The 19,571-nt window shown below is 46.0% G+C and overlaps 1 protein-coding gene and 1 long non-coding RNA gene across 2 annotated transcripts in view; both read left to right on the forward strand.

The window, feature by feature from the left end:
• LOC126946842 (dehydrogenase/reductase SDR family member on chromosome X) overlaps positions 1 to 19,571 on the forward strand; it is a 429,610-nt gene that overhangs the window by 236,873 nt on the left and 173,166 nt on the right. Inside the window, exon 4 of the mRNA XM_050777532.1 lies at positions 16,678 to 16,746. Coding sequence (XP_050633489.1) covers positions 16,678 to 16,746 — 69 coding nt within the window. The remainder of the gene's footprint in view (positions 1 to 16,677; positions 16,747 to 19,571) is intronic.
• Positions 1,581 to 6,838, forward strand: LOC126946845 (uncharacterized). The gene is made up of 3 exons (XR_007722778.1): positions 1,581 to 6,084; positions 6,291 to 6,639; positions 6,743 to 6,838. It is a non-coding gene; the product is annotated as an uncharacterized LOC126946845 (long non-coding RNA).

The following is a 19,571-nucleotide window of genomic DNA, read 5'->3' on the forward strand; positions in this document are numbered from 1 at the left end:
TTCATCTCCTCTTCTCCTGAGATGTCTTAGTTTATTTCAGGCTGCTATCACAGAATTACCATAGAATGGGCGGCTTATATACAACAGACATTGATTCTCCCACAGTCCTGGAGGCTGGAAGTCTGAGATCCAGGGGTGGGCAGGGCTGGTTCCTCCCAAGGCCTCTCTCCTGGGCTTGTAGGCACCGTCTTCTCCCTGTGTCCTCACAGGGTCATCCCTCTGTGTGTGTCTGTGTCCTCATATGCTCTTCTTATAAGGACACCAGTTCGATTAGATCAGGGCCCACTCTAGTGACCTCATTTTACCTTAATCACCACTTTAAAGACCTTATTTCCAAACACAGTCACATTCTGAGGTCCTGGGGTTTAGGACTTCAATTTCTGAATTTTGTTCAAACACAACCTCCTGACAGAATCTGACCAATTTTGTGGGATACTTGTTTTTTCTGCATCCATGCCCTGTAGACACTCGATGTTTGATTTCTGCTCTTCTTTTTGAAAATCTCTCTAAAAGCTTATCATGAGCTCTGACTCCTCTTTAGGTGGGACCTCTTCAGGTCTCCCTTCAACTGGGAACATGAGGACAGTTGGAATTAACCCATTCTACTATTGTCAGTGAAGGAGGGGCAGAGGGGGAGGGGGTGGGTGAAGGAGAAGGAGGGGGGAGGAGAGGGGGCGGGGGGGGGGAAGGAGAGGGAGTGGGGGAGGGAGGAGAAGGGTGGGGGGAAGGAGAGGGAGTGGGGGAAGAAAAGGGGGCAGGGGAGGGAGAAGGAGAGGGGGTGGGGGGAGAATAGGTGGGGGGGGGGAGAAGGAGAAGGGACGGGGGGGGGGGGTGGAAGGGAGGGGCAGGGGGAGGGGGGGGGGAAGGAGAGGGGGTGGGGGAGGGGGAAGGAGAGGGGTGGGGGGGGGAGGAGAGGGGGTGGGAGAAGAAAAGGGGTGGGGAGGGGGAAGGAGAGGGGGTGTGGGGAATAGGTGGTGGGGGAGGGAGAAGGAGAGGGAGGGGGTGGGGGAAGAAGAGGGAGCAGGGGAGGGGGAAGGAGAGGGGTGGGGGGGGGGGGAAGGAGAGGGCGGGGGGGGGGAGGAGAGGGGGGGAGAAGAAAAGGAGGTGGGGGAGGGGGAAGGAGAGGGGGTGTGGGAAGAATAGGTGGTGGGGGAGGGAGAAGGAGAGGGGACGGGGAGGGGGTGGGGGAAGAAGGGGAGCAGGGGAGGGGGAAGGAGAGGGGGGGGGGGAGGGGGAAGGAGAGGGCGTGGGGGGGGAGGGGGGGGTGGGGAAGGGAGGTGGGGGAGGGGGAGGAGGGGGGGGGGAGGGGGAAGAATAGGGTGGAGGGGAGGGAGAAGGAGAGGGGGGGAGGGGGTGGGGGAAGAAGAGGGGAGCAGGGGAGGGGGGAGGGGGGGGGGGGGGAAGGAGGGGCGGGGGGGGGGAGAGGGGGTGGGGAAGAATAGGTGGTGGGGGAGGGGGAGGGAGAGGGGATGGGGAAGAATAGGTGGGGGGGGGAGGAGAGGAGAGGGGATGGGGGAGGGGGAGGGAACATCAATTGCATACCTGGGGAAGTTTAAATCAGCTAGCTTAAATGATGTGTGGAGATGAGCTTGGAAAAATAAAAACCTTAATGCGTATGGTGCTCACTGTTGACCCCACCTGAATTTTAATTAATTATTTTCAGACAGGATCCTGTTCTGTCAGCCCAGGCTGCAGTGCAGTGACGTAATCATGGCTCACTGCAACCTCAAACTCCTGGCCTCAGGCAATCCTCCTGACTCAGCCTCACGAGTCGCTGGTACTACAGGCACGCACCACCACGCCAAACTCTATTTATTTATTTATTTATTTATTTATTTATTTATTTATTTATTTTTGAGACAGAGTCTTGCTCTGTCACCCAGGGTGGAACGCAGCGACACAATCTCGGCTCACAGCATCCTCTGCCTCCCGGGTTCCAGCGACTCCCATGCCCCAGCCTCCGGAGTAGCTGGGATTACAGGTGCCCACCACCATGCCCGGCTAATTTTTGTATTTTTAGTAGAGATGGGGTTTCGCTTTGTTGGCCAGGCTGGTCTCACACTCCTGACCTCAGGTGATCTGCCCGCCTCAGCCTCCCAAAGTGCTGGGATTACAGGCATGAGCCACTGTGTCTGGCCCCGGCTTATTTAAAAAAAATTATTTTGGCGGCTGGGCGCCGAGATTGCACCACTGTACTCCAGCCTGGGTGACAGAGTGAGACTCGGTCTCAAAAAAATAAACAAATTGTTCTGGAGGTACAGGCTCTTGCCATGTTGCCCAAGCTGGTCTTGGAACTCCTGGGTTGAGGCGATCCTCCCACCTTGGTCTCCCAAAGTGCTGGGATTACAAGTGTGAGCCACTGTGCCTGGGCACCCTTTGCTTTTAATGAAAGACTGTTATATGATGTCTGCTTTTATAAACATCATACTGTAGGTCTGGTTTTAGATATGCAGGATCATATTCACTTAAGACTTTGCAGGCCGGGCACAATGGCCCACACCTGTAATCCCAACACTTTGGGAGGCCGAGGCAGGTGGATCACGAGGTCAGGAGATGGAGACCATGCTGGCCAACATGGTGAAACCCTGTCTCTACTAAAAATATAAAAAGTAGCTGGGCATGATGGTGCATGCCTGTAATCCCAGCTACTTGGGAGGTTGAGGCAGGAGCATCTCTTGAGCCAGGGAGCCGGAGGTTGCAGTGAGCCGAGATCACGCCACTGCACTGCAGCCTGGGTGACAGAGTGAGACTCTGTCTCAAAAAAAAAAAAAAAAAAAAAACTTTCCAAACCCAATGCCCATTATTGACTGACTTCTTCCTTTCTGCCATTCTTTCTCCTTCTTTCCCTTGTTGTCATTTATGGAAAGATGGTCATGGATCATAAACAATGCTTAGGGCTGGAGATTTCAACATGAATTCGTCTCAGTTCTTCCTTGTCTTGGAGGAGCTCTGTCCAGGACAGAGATTTTTCTGGGCCTTGAACACCTTTGCAGAAGCCAAAAAGGCTCAAGCGTAAGAGCATGAGTCTGATCTGGTGACCAGGGGCTCAGCACGGAGCCTTTCCGGGCCTTGAACCTCTGGATGTCTGTTGATGCCTCATTGTACAGGCTAAAAGTCATCATATTACGAATCAATGAAGTTGACATGCATGTAAAAGGTATAAGGAAAAACTGAGCTCTCCACATCATCGTATGCACAAAATCTATCCGATAGAAACTGTGATATCCTCATGCATTTAAATAGCTGCTCTGGTTCTGAGCCTCGTGCGTTTCAATAGCTGCTCTGGTTCTGAACCTCGATGGCCATCCACTTGGCTTTGAGTTGGCTCTATCCAAAAATCTCTGTGGCAGTTTCTGCTGGTGCAAATGCACGGCTGCTGCCCACACCTCTGTGTTTTCTCATCTTCATTTGCAAAAGAAGAAAATGCCAACCTTGCTGACGCTAACCTCCTGAATTTCATGCGGGAATCCCCACGAGTCTTTGACTCAGAGGCGGAAACCCCACGTTCAGCCCATCTGGCCTTCTGTTTGTTCTCCCTGGAGATGCGTGGTTCATGTCAGCGCACATGGCTCCTTGCTCTGTCCTTCACTTAAGTTTGAGCCTTTTTGGCTTTTGCAAAACATGAGTGCACAACTTAAAATTTTTCTGTGTCATGGCTCTTCTCAACTTTCACATTTTTGAGACAGGGTCTCACTCCGTCACCCAGGCTGCAGTGCAATGGCATGATCTCAGCGCACTACAACCTCTGCCTCCTGGGCTCAAGCGATCCTCCCACCTCAGCCTCCCAAGTAGCTGGGACCACAGGTGTGCACCACCAGGCCTGGCTAATTTTTTGTAGTTTTAGTAGAGACGGAGTCTCACCAGGTTGCTCGGACTTGTCTCGAACACCTGAGCTGAAGCAATCTGCCTGCTTGGGCCTCCCAAAGTGCTGGGATTACAGGTGTGAGCCACTGTGCCCGGACACTTTTAAAATAATTTTGTACAGGCAGTTCCCTTCCTCATACAACCATCTTTCTCTCATGGGCTTCAGGGTTTGTAAAATAGTATACAGACGTGTGTACTGTTTCACATGATGAAGCTTAGTTTTATTAGATAATGATAACATCTTGTTTGGCTATATCATAATGAGGTAATTGAGTAGAAGGTAATGAAATCTTGTTGGATTAATGATTTGTTGGGCTTTGGGAGCAGGTGAGCACTTTTTGGTCTATTTCAGTCTCTTTCTTTCCATCAAGCCGTTCTTTTACTCAAAGTTGTATCTAACTCCCACTTGAGCATTTTTTCACCCATTCTTTTTTTTTTTTTCCTTCGAGATGGAGTCTCGCTCTGTTGCCCAGGCTGGAGTTCAGTGGCACAATCTCAGCTCCCTTCAACCTCAACCTCCCGGGTTCAAGCGATTCTCTTGCCTCAGCCTCCCAAGTAGCTGGGACTACAGGAGTGCGCCACCACACCCAGCTAATTTTTGTATTTTTAGTAGAGATGGAGTTTCACCATGATGGCCAAGATGGTCTCAATCTCTTGACCTCGTGATCTGCCCGCCTCAGCCTCCTAAAGTGCTGGGATTACAGGCGTGAGCCACTGCACCTGGCCCCATTCTCTTTATTTTATTTTATTATTTTATTTTTATTATTATGTTTTTGAGATGGAGTTTCACTCTTATTGCCCAGGCTGGAGTGCAGTGGCACGATCTCAGCTTACCGCAACCTCCCGGGTTGAAGCCATTCTCCTACCTCAGCCTCCTAAGTAACTGGGACCACAGGTGTGTGCCACCACGGCAAGCTAATTTTTGTATTTTTAGTAGAGAGGGGGTTTCACCATATTGGTCAGGATGGTCTTGATTTCTTGACCTCATAATTTGCCTGCCTCGGCCTCCCAAAGTCCTGGGATTACAGGCATGAGCCACTGCACCCGGCCCCATTCTCATAATAGACTGGGAGAAGTTAAAAGTTTATGACAATTTCTTGAAATTGTCAAGTTCATCCATGTCCATAACTCTCCTGTCTTGGTGTGTTTGGGCTGCTGTAACACAATACTGCAGACCGCGTGGCTTGCAAACCAGAGAAACTTATTGTCCTATAGTTCTCAAGGCTGGAAGTCCTAAGACCAGGGGGTCAGCATGGTCAGATTCTGGTGTAGTCTGTCTTCTAGGTTGTGGATGGCCACTTTCTCCTGTGTCCTCACGTGGCGGAAACTGGATGGGGTCTCTTTTATAAGGGTACTAATTCCATTCATGGTGCTCCACTCTCATGACCTAATCATCCCACAAGGCTCTGCCTCCCAACAGAGTCACCAGGGATGTTAGAGTTTCAACGTAGGAACTTCGGACGGATACAAACATTCAGTTTATTGCACCCCCTCTAGATGCAAAAGGATTGGGTTTAGATGAGGAGACCCTGTGAGAGAGGGTGCCCATCTGAGAGAATATTTCTAGAAGTTCTTATGAACTTGAGCACTTTCATGATCTGTTTACATCTCCCTGGGACCTGAGGAAATCAGAGACAAGACGTAGGACGGGAGGGGTTCTGAGATTTAGCGTGGAGACTGTGAGATGGTGATGGATTCCAACCCTTGGTTTTGACCATCCATGCTAGGTGGATATCTGCTCTGTCATTAACGACATGACAAACTTTGCAGGACTTTCCGTGTCTCAGACTTCTGCCAATATTTGAGATGACTGGGTCAAAATGATGCTGATTTTTCGAACAGGGAGAGCAATAGGTATTCTCTGAAGGTTGGCTGGATGTGGGCCTAGTGGCTTCAATGATGGTGGAGTAGGGTGAAGAGAGACCCTCAAGATTGAACAAAGATGGGAGGACTTACATCCAATACTGGTTATATTTGACCTTGTGTCTCCTCCAGTGCAATGATCTTTTCGTCTTCTTAATTCTTAATTAAGCTAGGCAATGTTTAATTATTAGTTTAATTCTTCATTAAACTAGGAAGGGAAGAAAACACCCCATTTCTTTGTGCTTTTTTGCCTCATCGTGGTGGTTGAGGTCATGAGGAGGTCTAGTTGGGCAGGTCATGAGGAAGTCTAGTTGTATGAGGTTGTGATGATGTCTGGTTGAGTTACATCATGATGAGGTGCAGTTTGGTTCGGTCATGATGAGATCTAGTTGGGCAGGTCATGAGGAAGTCTAGTTGTATGAGGTTGTGATGATGTCTGGTTGAGTTAGATCATGGTGAGGTACAGTTTGGTTTGGTCATGACGAGATCTAGTTGGGCAGGTCATGAGGAAGTCTAGTTGTATGAGGTTGTGATGATGTCTGGTTGAGTTATATCATGATGAGGTGCAGTTTGGTTTGGTCATGATGAGATCTAGTTGGGCAGGTCATGAGGAAGTCTAGTTGTATTAGGTTGTGATGGTGTCTGGTTGAGTTAGATCATGGTGAGGTACAGTTTGGTTTGGTCATGATGAGATCTAGTTGGGCAGGTCATGAGGAAGTCTAGTTGTATGAGGTTGTGATGATGTCTGGTTGAGTTACATCATGATGAGGTGCAGTTTGGTTTGGTCATGATGAGATCTAGTTGGGCAGGTCATGAGGAAGTCTAGTTGTATGAGGTTGTGATGATGTCTGGTTGAGTTAGATCATGGTGAGGTACAGTTTGGTTTGGTCATGACGAGATCTAGTTGGGCAGGTCATGATGAAGTCTAGTTGTATGAGGTTGTGATGATGTCTGGTTGAGTTACATCATGATGAGGTGCAGTTTGGTTTGGTCGTGATGAGGTCTAGTTGGGCAGGTCATGATGAAGTCTAGTTGTATGAGGTTGTGATGATGTCTGGTTGAGTTAGATCATGGTGAGGTACAGTTTGATTTGGTCATGACGAGATCTAGTTGGGCAGGTCATGATGAAGTCTAGTTGTATTAGATCATGATAATGTCTCCTTTGGTTATGTCATGATGAAGTAGTTGAATAGGATGTAATGAAGTCTTGTTTGATTAGATCATGATGACTGGTTGAGTTAGGTCATTATGAGGAATGGTTTGATTAGGTCTTAATGAAGTCTAATTCCATAAGAGCATGATGAGATATAATTGGATTAGACATGATGATGTGTGACTTATTTAGGTCATGATGAAATCTAGTTGGGCTAAGTCACTCTGAGATCTAATTTGGTAGGTCGTGTGAGGTCTAGTTGAGTTAGGTCCTGACGACATGTAGTTGGGTTAGGTCACATTGAGGTCTAGTTGTCACATTGATGAAATCTTGTTGGATTAGATTAGGATGACTGGTTGAGTTAGATCATTATGAGGTGTGATTTAATTAGGTCTTAATGAAGTCTACTTCAGTAATAGCATGATGAGATCTAGCTGGATCAGATCATGATGATGTGTGGTTTGGCTAGGTCATGATGAAGTCTAGTTGGGTTAAGAACCAATGAGTTCTAGTTGGGTTAGGTCACATTGATGTCTAGTTGGGTAAGTCATGATGAGGTCTAATTGGGTTAGAGCATGATGAGATCTAGTTGGGAAGGTCATAATGAGGCCTAATGGATAGATCATGATGAGGTCTAGTTGGGTTAGGTCATGATAAGGTCTAGTTGGGTTATGTCATCATGAGGTAGTTGAATACAACACAATAAAGTCTAGTTGGATTAGATCATGATGACAGGTTGAGTTAGATCATGATGATATGTGGTTTGGTTAGGTCACAGTGAGGTCTAGCTGACTGAGGACTTTGTAGGAACAAAGCAATGAAGACATGTGAGCAAGCTTCTGGTGCATGTGCATGGGAGTCTCAAGTGTTACCACTTCATTTAGATGATGTTTACTGAGCATCAGGAGCAGTGTATGTCAGCACCAATGTGCCTTTTTTCTGGAGATAAACAGAAAGTAAACACCACATCTGCACCCTACCTGTCTCCCTTCCCACAGAGCTTCTGATGTCAGTGTTTAATTTTCACTGTGAGTTACAGTTTTGACCCTTCAAGTCAATCCAATCAATTATTCAGTCTTATCTCCCCTGTGTGACTTTGAGGATAATTGGATTTATTCTGAGAGAGGCATTTTTTCATTTTGTAAGACAGTTTGATTCAAAGTCAATTAATGAAAAAAATCATTGAACACAATGAATTTTATATTAAATACAAAATAAGAGATGAGCATATTTAACTTCAAATTTTTAATTAAAAATTTATTAATATTTAAAGAATAATCAACTACTTGTAAAATAATTCAGATTATAACCTGGGTCCAACTGAAGCACATTAATATGATGAGGCACATATATCAGTTGTTCAAATTCCCATCTGTCCACAAGATCTTAGTTTCATTGTTTCAAAATATTGTTTTGGTGGGGGATCATTTTTTTTCATAATGCTTAATGGAATGTCATCTAAGATGTAGGTGGGGTTGGTAAACTTTTTCTGTAAAGAGACCGGTAGTAAATGTGTTCATATGTTTCTCTCATAACTATGAGCTCTGCCCTAGTAGTGAGTAACCACCCATAGGTAATATTTAAAACAACAGGAAAGTCTGTGTTCCAGTAAAACTTTTTTGTACAATATCTAGCTGCAGACCAGGTTTAGCCACAGATTGGTGACTCTGGTTTGGGCTCAAAATCTTTTTGTTTCTGTTTTGAAATTATACTGCTTTTTTCCAATATAAGAAATCTCTTGTACAGTCCTCAGGAAGGGTAGATAGTGATGAGGTCTAATTATGTTATAATGAAGTTTAGTTGGGTTATGATGAAGTCTAATTGGGTTGGTCCTGATGAGATCTAGTCGCATTAGGTCCTGATGAGATCTAGTTGGGTAAGGTTCTGATGAGGTCCAGTTGGTTGGTCATGATGAGATCTAGTTAGGCTATAATGAGGTCCAGTTGGGTTGGTCATGAGGAGATCTAATTGTATTAGGTCATGATGAGATCTAGTTGGGTTAGGTTATGATGAGGTCTAGTTGGGTTGGTCATGATGAGATCTGGTTGGGTTAGGTTATGATGAGATCTAGTTGGTTGGTCATGATGAGATCTAGTTAGGTTATGATGAGGTCTAGTTGGGTTGGTCGTGATGAGATCTAGTTGTATTTGGTCATGATGAGGTCTAGTTGGGTGAGATTATGATGAGGTTTATTTAGTTGGGTTAGGTCATGATGAGGTCTAGTTGGGTTAGGGTATGAGGAGATTTAATTGAGTTAGGTTATGATGAGGTATAGTTGGGCTGGTCTTTATGAAATCTATTGTATTAGGTCATGATGAGATCTAATTGAATTATGTTACGATGATATCTAGTTGGTTGGTCATGATGAGATCTAGTTGTATTAGGTCATGATGTGATGTAGCTGGGGTAGGTTATGATGAGGTCTAGTTGGGTTTGTCATGATGAGAACTAGTTGTACTAGGTCATGATGAGTAGTAGTTGGTTTAGGTTATGATGAGATCTAGTTGGTTGGTCATGTTGAGATCTAGTTAGGTTATGATGAGGTCTAGTTGGGTTTGTCATGATGAGAACTAGTTGTACTAGGTCATGATGAGTAGTAGTTGGTTTAGGTTATGATGAGATCTAGTTGGTTGGTCATGTTGAGATCTAGTTAGGTTATGATGAGGTCTAGATGGGTTGGTCATAATGAAATCTAGTTGTATTAGGTCATGATGAGATCCAGTTGTGGTAGGATATGGTGCGGTCTAGTGCATTGGTCATGATGAAATCTAGTTGTGTTAGGTTATGATGAGATCTAGTTGGATTAAGTTATAATGGGATCTGTTTGGTTGGTCATGATGTGCTCTAGTTAGGTCATGATGAGTTCTAGTTGGGTAGGTCATGATAAGATCTAGTTGTCTCATGTCATGATGAGGTCTAGTTGGGTTAGGTTATGATGAAGTCCAATTTGGTTCGGTCATGATGAGGTCTAGTGGGATTGGTCATTATGAGAATTAGTTGTATTAGGTCATAATGAAGTCTAGTTGGGCTAGGCTATGATGCGATCTGGTAGGTTGTTCATGATGAGATCTACTTGTATTAGGTCATGATGAGATCTAGGCGGGTTAGGTTATGATGAGATCTAGTTCATTGTCATAATGAGATGTAGCTTGTTTATGATGAGGTCTAGTTGTGTTGCTCATGGTGGGATCTAGTTGTATTAGGTCATGATAAGATCTAGTTGGGTTAGGTTATGATGAGGTCTAGTTGGGTTGGTCATGATGTAATCTTGTTGGATTATATTATGATAAGATCTAGTTCGTTGGTCATGATGAGATATAATTAGGTCATGACAAGGTCTAGTTGGGTTGGTCTTGATGAGATCTAGTTGTATTAGGTCATGATGAGGTCTAGTTTGGTTAGGTTATGATGAAGTCTAGTTTGGTTAGGTCATGATAGATTCTACTTGGGTTAGGGTATGAGGAGATTTACTTGGATTAGGTTGTGATGAGGTCTATTTGGGTTGGTCATGATGAGATTTTGTTAGGTCATGATGAGGACTAGTTTTGTTGGCCTTGATGAGATGTAGTTGTATTAGGTCATAATGAAGTCTTGTGGGGTTAGGTTATGATGTAGTTAAGCTGGGTTCAGTTATGATGAAGTATAGTTGGGTTGGTCATTATGAGAGTTAGTTAGGTCATGAGGAGGTAGTTGGGTTGGTCATGATGAAATCTAGTCACAGTCAGTCATGATTAGATCTTGTTGGGCTGGTTTATAATGAGATTTAGCTGTGTCAGGTCATGATGAGGTCTAGTTGGGTTGGTAATGATGTGATCTCGTTGTATTAGGTCATGATGAGGTCTAGTTTGGTTAAGTTATGAGGTCTAGTGTGGTTGGTCATGATGAGATTCAGTTAAGTTTTGATGAGGTCTATTTGGTATAGTCATAAAGATATATATTTGTATTAGGTCATGTTGAGGTCTATTTGGGCTAGGTTATAATGAGATTTAGTTGGCTTAGGTCATGATGAGGTCTAGTTGGGTTAAGGTATAATCAGATCTATTTGGGTTAGGGTATGATGAGGTGTATTTTGGCCGGTCCTAATGAGATGTAGTTGGGTTAGAGTATGATGAGGTGCGGTTGTGTTGGTCATCATGAAATCTAGTTTTGTAGGTCACAGGAAGTCTAGCTGGGTTAGGTTATCTAAATTGCAACTGTCTTTTAAAAGTGACTTTGTGCCACATATACTTTGTGTTGTCCATGAATAGTACATGTGACACATGTAAAATATTTAAACTTGTATTTCATTATCTATTTACTTATTTTAATTGACAAAAACAAGTGACATATTTTTATGGTGTACAAAGTGTGGTTTCGATATATGTTTCCATCTGGAATGGCCAATTCAAGCTAATTCGCATATCCATTACCTTACGTGTTTCTTTTTGTGTGTTTTTGGAAACACGTAAAATCTACTCTCTTTGCAATTTTCAAATATGAATTATAGTCACTGTGACTAATTATAGTCAAGTTCAAGACTATAAGTCACTAATTTAGTCACCTTTAGTACAATAGATCTCTTGAACTTATACCTTCCGTCAAACTGACCTTTGGTGTCATTTGACCAAAATGTCACCAACCCACCCCCCTAGCACCTGGTAATCACCATAATACTTTTTCTTTTCTTTCTTTCTTTTTTTTGAGATGGAGTCTCACTCTGTCGCCAGGCTGGAGTGCAGTCACGTGATCTTGGCTCACTGCAACCTCTGCCTCTCAGGTTCAAGCAATTCTCCTGCCTCAGCCTCCCGAGTAGCTGGGACTACAGGTGCACACCACCACACTTGGCTAATTTTTGCACTTTTAGTGGAGACGGGGTTTTACCACGTTGGCCAGGATGGTCTCGATCTCTTGACCTCGTGATCCACCCGCCTTGGCCTCCCAAAGTGCTGGGATTACAGCCGTGAGCCACTGTGCCCGGCCAGTAATCACCATAATACTTTTTCTTGTGAGTTCGACTTCTGGAGCCTCTACATATGGGTGAGATCATGTGGGATTTGGCTTTCTGCAGCTTATTTTACTTAATATGATGTACTCCTGGTTGATCCATATTGTATCACAGGACAGGTTCCCCTTCTTAAAAGGCTGAATGGTATTCCATGGTGTAGAATCCCACGTTTGCTTTGTCCACATATCCTTAGGTGGACACTTAGGTTGGTTTCATAGCTTGGCTCTTGTGAGTCAGGCTGCAGTGAACATGGGACTGTAGATATCACCATAAGGTGCTCATTTCATTTCCTTTGGATCTATACGGAGGAGTGAGATTGCTAGATCATATGGTAGGTTTATTTATTTATTTATTTATTTATTTATTTGAGATGCAGTTTCGCTCTTGTTGCCCAGGCTGGAGTGCCATTTCGTGACCTCGGCTCACCACAACATCCGCCTCCCAGGTTCAGGCAATTCTCCTGCCTCAGCCTCCTGAATAGCTGGGATGACAGGCACATACCACCCAGCCCAGCTAATTTGTATTTTTAGTAGACACGGGGTTTCACCATATTGGTCAGGCTGATCTCAACCTCCCAACCTCAGGTTATCCACCTGCCTTGGCCTCCCAAAGTGCTGGAATTACAGGTGTGAGCCACCGCACCCATCTGCAATGAATACGGGAGTCTAGATGTCTCTGCAAAGTGCTAATTTCATTTCCTTTGGATCTATACGGAGGAGTGAGGTTGCTAGATCCTATGGTAGGTGTATTGATCATTTTTTGAGGAACTCTCAAAAAAAAAAAAAAAATAAGGCCACCCCTTTAGACACACCTTAAAATCCAACCTCTCTGGTCGAAGATACTTAAAAAAAATGACGACGACATCCAAGTCTCCTGTCCAATGCACATTCACTTCCTAAGACATGAAAGAAACCACGCCGGGTGTGGTGGCTCATGCCTGTCATCCCAGCACTGTGGGAGGCCAAGGCGAATGGGTCACCTGAGGTCAGGAGTTCAAGACCAGCCTGGCCAACAGAGTGAAACCCCATCTCCACTGTTTTCCGTAATGACGGTACCAATTTCCATTGCACATAGAACATGTAATGCCTTCCCTCCCCAGACCCCTAAATACGAGGGATGGAGCAGAAGGCAGATGCACTGTGTTGGGGACTTGTGTGTGGTGTTTCTCTGCACATGCAGCAGTTGCTCAGTAAATGCAGGAACTACTCCAGCAAATGTCCCACATCCAGTTCCTTAAAGAAGCTCCCTCCAGATCTGAGGAGACAATTGCTGAAGGTGACGCTGGCCGAAGAAGATACCGCACATGCCACCCCACCTTCTCCATTCCTCCAATGTGCTGCCTCTGTCCTATGCCAATGTTGACTGTGCCGCCATGGAAAATGCCCTGCCCATGAAGGTGGTCTTCCCAAATAATCGCTTCGCCTGGCTTTTTTTGATGCTCCCAGCTTTTTTCCTGGCCACGTTGGTCTTTCATGGGAAGGTGGACGCTTCCTTCTTACTTCGTCCCACCTTCCAGCATGTTTCCCTTTGATTTTCCTTTTTTTTTCTTTTTCAGATGGAGCCTAGCTCTGTTGCCCAGGCTGGAGTGCAGTGGCACGATCTCGTCTCACTGCAACCTCCGCCTCCTGGGTTCAAGCGATTCTTCTGCCTCAGCCTCCAGAGTACCTGGGATTATAGGCGCCTGCCACCATGTCTGGCTTTTTGTTTGTTTGTTTGTTTGTTTTGAGACAGAGTTGGGCTCTGTCACCAGAGTCGGGCTGGAGTGCAGTGGCCTGATCTCAGTTCACGGCAACCTCTGCTTCCCGGGTCCTGGTTCAAGCGATTCTCCTGCCTCAGCCTCCCTAGTAGCTGGGATTACAGGCATGCACCACCATGCCCAGCTAATTTTTATATTTTTAGTAGAGACCAGGTTTCACTATGTTGGCCAGGCTGGTCTTCTTTTTTTTTTTTTTTTTTTTGAGACGGAGTCTCGCTGTGTCGCCCAGGCTGGAGTGCAGTGGCCGGATCTCAGCTCACTGCAAGCTCTGCCTCCCGGGTTTTTACGCCATTCTCCTGCCTCAGCCTCCCGAGTAGCCGGGACTACAGGCGCCCGCCACCTCGCCCGGCTAGTTTTTTGTATTTTTTAGTAGAGACGGGGTTTCACCGTGTTAGCCAGGATGGTCTCGAACTCCTGACCTCGTGATCCGCCCGTCTCGGCCTCCCAAAGTGCTGGGATTACAGGCTTGAGCCACCGCGCCCGGCCCAGGCTGGTCTTCAACTCCTGACCTCGTGATCTGCTCGCCTCAGCTTCCCAAATCCCAAAGTGCTGGGATTGCAGGTGTGAGCCACCGTGCCTGGCCGCACCCTTTGATCTTGCGATGACTGATACAGCAGAGCTGCCCAGCAGTGGATGACTACTTAGATTTTAAAAGTTCATGAGATTTCATAAATCAGCTCATGAATGTACAAGGCCCCAGTGTAAAGGTTACCTTGACTTTGAATTTTTTTATCCTTTCTTGTTTTGTTTTGTGTTGGATGCATAAGACATTTATAGATGGAATATAGCTTTCAGGCTATTTCTTCCTCTCCCTCCCCTCGAAACCCACCTCCCTGAAATGCCTGCCGCCTCCTCAGCGCCAAAAGACTCCGAAAGCAAATATATGACGACAGTATATCATGTTCTATTTCTTTAAGGAAGTCAAAGGTGCAAATTACCTTGGCAGCTTCAGTCTTCTGATGTTTGAAACTTTGAATTCCTTCAAGGGAGTGCCAATTTAGATATTCCTTTTACTCTGCCCCGAAGGATGGGCTTCACGCTATTGATCTTAGCCGTCTCCCGCTGGAGCCAAACACATTTCCAACTTCAATTGTTTCACTGCCTCTCCTCTCTTAGATATTTTTTAACTCCTTGCTGAAAACACTTCTCATTGTTTTTTGAAAAGTGCATTCTGGTAGTTAATTTGGGAGCCCGTGGCCTTAATCCAGAAGAAAGAATACCGAATACAATGGTAGGATATCAAACCGCATGGTGTCTTACTTGTGTTGGAGTGTGTAAATTCAACACACTATGTTGACTCAGCATGCAGGAATGCCAGAGAGAGCGATTGTTTGGTCATGTATTTTCACGCAGAGCCGGGGATGGTGCTGTACTTCGGAATACCTCACTGGCTCGGGCTGGGTGCAGGTAGGATGGAGATAGACCGGCCCCACCCCTTGGTACCTGCTCCTTGCAGGTCAGCTGTTTGAAGCTGGTGTCCTGATCCTCCCTTCCAGCTCTCCTGGCACCCAGGAGGTTCTTGTTCAAGCCTGTGCACTTCACCTGCTAGATCTCATCTCCCTTCTCTCAACACTTTTTCCATGACCCTCTCTGAAAGGGAGTTTTGGGCTTTGCTCACCTTGGAAAGCAGTTAACACCACACGTTGCCAACAGGTTAATGAAGGATGAGGCTGAAGGAGGAAGAATTTGCCAAGCTCCATTCCCCTCAAGAGCTGCCCCTTCAGAAACACCTTAAAATGCAACCTCCCTGGTCAAAGACATTTGAAAAAATGAGTATGAAAAGATCAGACTATAGTCTCCTGTTTAACACACGTTCACTTCCTAAGACATTAAAGAAACCAGGCCGGGTGTGGTGGCTCATGCCTGTCATCCCAGCACTGTGGAGGCCCAGGCGGGTGGATCACCTGAGGTCAGAAGTTCAAGACCAGCCTGGCCAACATGGTGAAACCCCGTCTGTACTAAAAATACAAAAATTAGCCAGCCATGGTGGCAGGTGCCTGTAATCTCATCTACTCGGGAGGCTGAGGCAGGAGAATTGCTTGAATCGGGGAGGTGGAGGTTGTGGTGAGCTGAGATCGCGCCACTGCACTCCAGCCTGGGCAACAGAGCAAGACTTTGTCTCCAAAAAAAAAAAATAATAATACTAATAATAAACACCTAATTAATGTTCTTTCACCCCAGATTTCCTCGTCTTTATTTTAGCTGTAACATGCCTTGTAGGCAAAACACCTCTTTCCATCCTAAAGGCATATTCCTGAAACCTCACTTGAAGAGTTTTATAGAGCTGCAGAGACAGGAATAAGAAATCCTGAGCATGCAGCCAACTAACACGGGAACAGAAAACCAAACACCGCATCTTCTCCCTCATCAGTGGGAGCTGAAGAATGAGAACACATGGACACGGGGAGGGGAACACCACACACCGGGGCCTGTCAGGGGTTTGGAGGGCTAGGGCAGGGAGAGCATTAGGAGAAATACCTAATCTAGATGACGGGTTGATGGGTGCAGCAAACCACCATGTCACGTGTATGCCTGTGTAAGCAACCTGCACTTTCCGCACATGTACCCCAGAACTTCAAGTACAATTAAAAATGAGAAAAAGAAAGAAATCGTGAGCACGCAGTAGGAAGCGCGGTCTGTGATCACGTGCATTGCGCAGTCTGTGAGTGCACACTGGGATGTTCCTAGCGTAAAAGCTCCTTTGAAAATTCCATTTCCATCCTGACATTTTAATGCACATTTTTATGCTTATGCTATTCTCAGCTCTCACGTGCAAATTACGCCAGCAGGTGCCCTGAGTCCCTGTCATTATTGAAAAGTAGAATGTGAAATGCATTCGTACTTTCTGCCGATGCAGGCTAAAGAAAATGGCTCTTAAATGCATAGCTTTAGTCTGCCAAAATGACTGTCAAGTTAAACGCTAGCAAAAAGGGAAGTCCATCAAAGGCACATTTCAAATTTGTGTTATACTTCTCTTAAAAACCTCTTTTTTTTGCAGTTAATAGTTTCTGGATGATCATCCAAGTCACTGTATCTTTTTTCTTTTTATCCTTTTAGCTGGAAATAATGACAGCAAAGCCAAACAAGTTGTAAGCAAAATAAAAGAAGAAACCTTGAACGACAAAGGTACCGAGAGATACTCCAATGGCTTTTTTTCCCCCCTTGGGACAGGTCGTTTGCGTGGTGCATGGCTGAGCTTCAGTCATGTGCCAAGTGGCATTTGGGAGCGATGCCTCAGCTTTTTGCAGTTTCTTTTGGGGATTTCTGGCCCCATCGTAGAGCAGGAAATGGTGAAGGCAAGGCGAAGATAGCATGGCTCAGCTCCGACACCTGCTGGGAAAGGCGTGCGGATGTGCTGGTAGCTTGCACTCTTAGTCAAATGTGGGTTCCCCGGGGATCAGGAGCCATTGTCCTTTCTTGTTGACCTCCAGGGCACATGCCAGGAGGTGCCTCTGCTGGTCGGGAGTTCTTGACTTAAGCTAAATTAGGCCAGGCGTGGTGACTCACGCCTGTAATCCCAGCACTTTGGGAGGCCAAGGCAGGCGGATCACCTGAGGTCAGGAGTTCGAGACCAGCCTGGCCAACATGGTGAAGCCCCGTCTCTACTAAAAATACAAAAATTAGCCAGGCATGGTGGCGTGTGCTTGTAATCCCAACTACTCGGGAGGCTGAGGCAGGAGAATCGCTTGAACCCAGGACTGCCTGGGAGACAGAGCAACACTCTGTCTCAAAACAAAAAAGAAAGAAAAAAAGATAACTCAAACAGGAATGTGCTTGCCCTTAAGATTTTCGACCAGGTGCTAGACCAAATTCTGGTGTGCTCTTTCTGCCTGTTCACACTGAGCAAGGTGTGCACACAACTTTCTAATATCCTTCCAGATTCTCAATGCTCTGTCCTTTTATTTGATTATTTTACTTTTCATTTGTATACATGTAGGCAGCGCAAGTACAGTTTTTGTTACATGGATGAATGGCGTAGTGGTGAGGTCTGGGCTTTTAGTATAGCTAACCCCTGAATCGTGTACATTGTACCTGACAGGTAATTCTTCATCTGTTGCCCCTCTCCCACCTCCCGCCCTTCTGACTCTTCAATGTCTGTTATTCCACTGTCTGTCCATATAGACACATTATTTAGCTCCCACTTATAAGGAAGAATGCAAGAGGTCGGTCAGGGTGGTGGGAAAAATTGTAGAAAGATGTAAACCTTCTTGGAAGGCCGGAACATTTTACGAACACTTCAGAATAAGATTTGGCTGTAGGCAGCCAGATTCTCTTATCTGGTGCCTGAAAGCTTAGGTTAGATAACAAGGGGAATGTAAAGAAACTGATCTAGATAAGTTAGTTTACGTACACATCAGAACCTGGCCTTTAATCATCCACGCACAGAACTACTCTGTCCCTCTCTCCAGGTTAGGGGGACAACCATATGAATTGCCCACGAATGTGTTGACTCAAGGCCTTTGTCATTAAATCTCTACTAAATAAAGGCCCGCAGTGCCAGCTTGTCAAAGCCACGGCTGCTGATTCTTTTTTTTTGAGACGGAATCTCACTCTATTGCCCAGGCTGGAGTGCAGTGGCGCCATCTCGGCTCACTGCAAGCTCCGCCTCCCGGGTTCATGCCATTCTCCTGCCTCAGCCTCTTCAGTAGCTGGGACTATAGGTGCCTGCCACTACGCCCGGCTAATTTTTTGTATTTTTAGTAGAAACGGGGTTTCACTGTGTTAGCCAGGATGGTCTCGATCTCCTGCCCTCATGATCCGCCCACCTTGGCCTCCCAAAGTGCTGGGATTACAGGCGTGAGACACCGCACCCGGCAGCTGCTGACTCTTTACAACACCCTGCTCCGTGTCTGGGAGCGGCCCCATCCCCTAGCCCACTCTTTCACTGCAAACCTGTGTCTGAGTGCATTTGTTCATCCGTCCTTCAGCCAAAGTCTGTGCATCGGACCCAGGAAGTTGGACTCGACATAAGAACAATGGGGTTTGACTTTCGGTTTCTGAGTGATTTCCCTTAGAGTAATGGCCTCCAGTTCCATCCATGTTGCTGCAGGACACAGGGTTTCCTCCTTTCTTATGGCTGCATAGTATTCCATCGGGCATAGGTATATATTGTCTTTATCCTTTCGTGTGTTGTTGGACACCTAAATTGTTTCCATATCTTGGCTCCTGTGAATAGTGCTGCAATGCACGTATGAATGCAGGCGTTGCTTTGATACACCGATTGCATTTGCTTTGAGTCTATGCCTAGTAGTGGGATTGCTGAATGACGTGGTGCTTTTATCTTTAATGATCTGAGGAACTTCTGTACTGTTTTTCATAGTGGCTGTACTAATTCACGTTCCCACCAATGGTGTAAGAGGGCCCCCTTTTCTCTACACCCTCCCCAACACTTGTAATCAATGATAGAAATCATCATTCTGGCGGGTGCGGTGGCTCGCACCTGTCATCCCAGCACTTTTTGGGAGGCCAAGGCGGGTGGATCACCTGAGGTCAGGAGTTGGAGACCAGCCTGGCCAACATGGTGAAACCCTATCTCAACTAAAAATACAAAAATAAGCCAGGCGTGGTGGCGGGGGCCTGTAACCCCAGCTACTCAGGAGACTGAGGCAGGAGAATCACTTGCACCCAGGAGGCGGAGGTTGCAGTGAGCTGAGATCACACCATTGCAGTCCAGCCTGGGCGACAGAGCAAGACTCTATCTCAAAGAGAAAAAAAAAAAAATAACATAAAAAAACAGAAACAAAACAGCCTTCTGACAATACCATGTTAGCTGGCGTGCGATGATAGCTCATGGTGATTTTGATTTGCATTTCCCTGATGGTTAGTGATGTTGAGTACCTTTTCTTTGTTTATTTTTTTGTTTGTTTGTTTTTGAGACGGAGTCTCACCCTGTCACCTAGGCTGGAGTGCAGTGGCGCGATCGCAGCTCACGGCAAACTCTGGCTCCCGGG

The sequence above is a fragment of the Macaca thibetana genome, chromosome X, assembly GCF_024542745.1.
Source record: "Macaca thibetana thibetana isolate TM-01 chromosome X, ASM2454274v1, whole genome shotgun sequence".
Classification (NCBI taxonomy): domain Eukaryota; kingdom Metazoa; phylum Chordata; class Mammalia; order Primates; family Cercopithecidae; genus Macaca; species Macaca thibetana.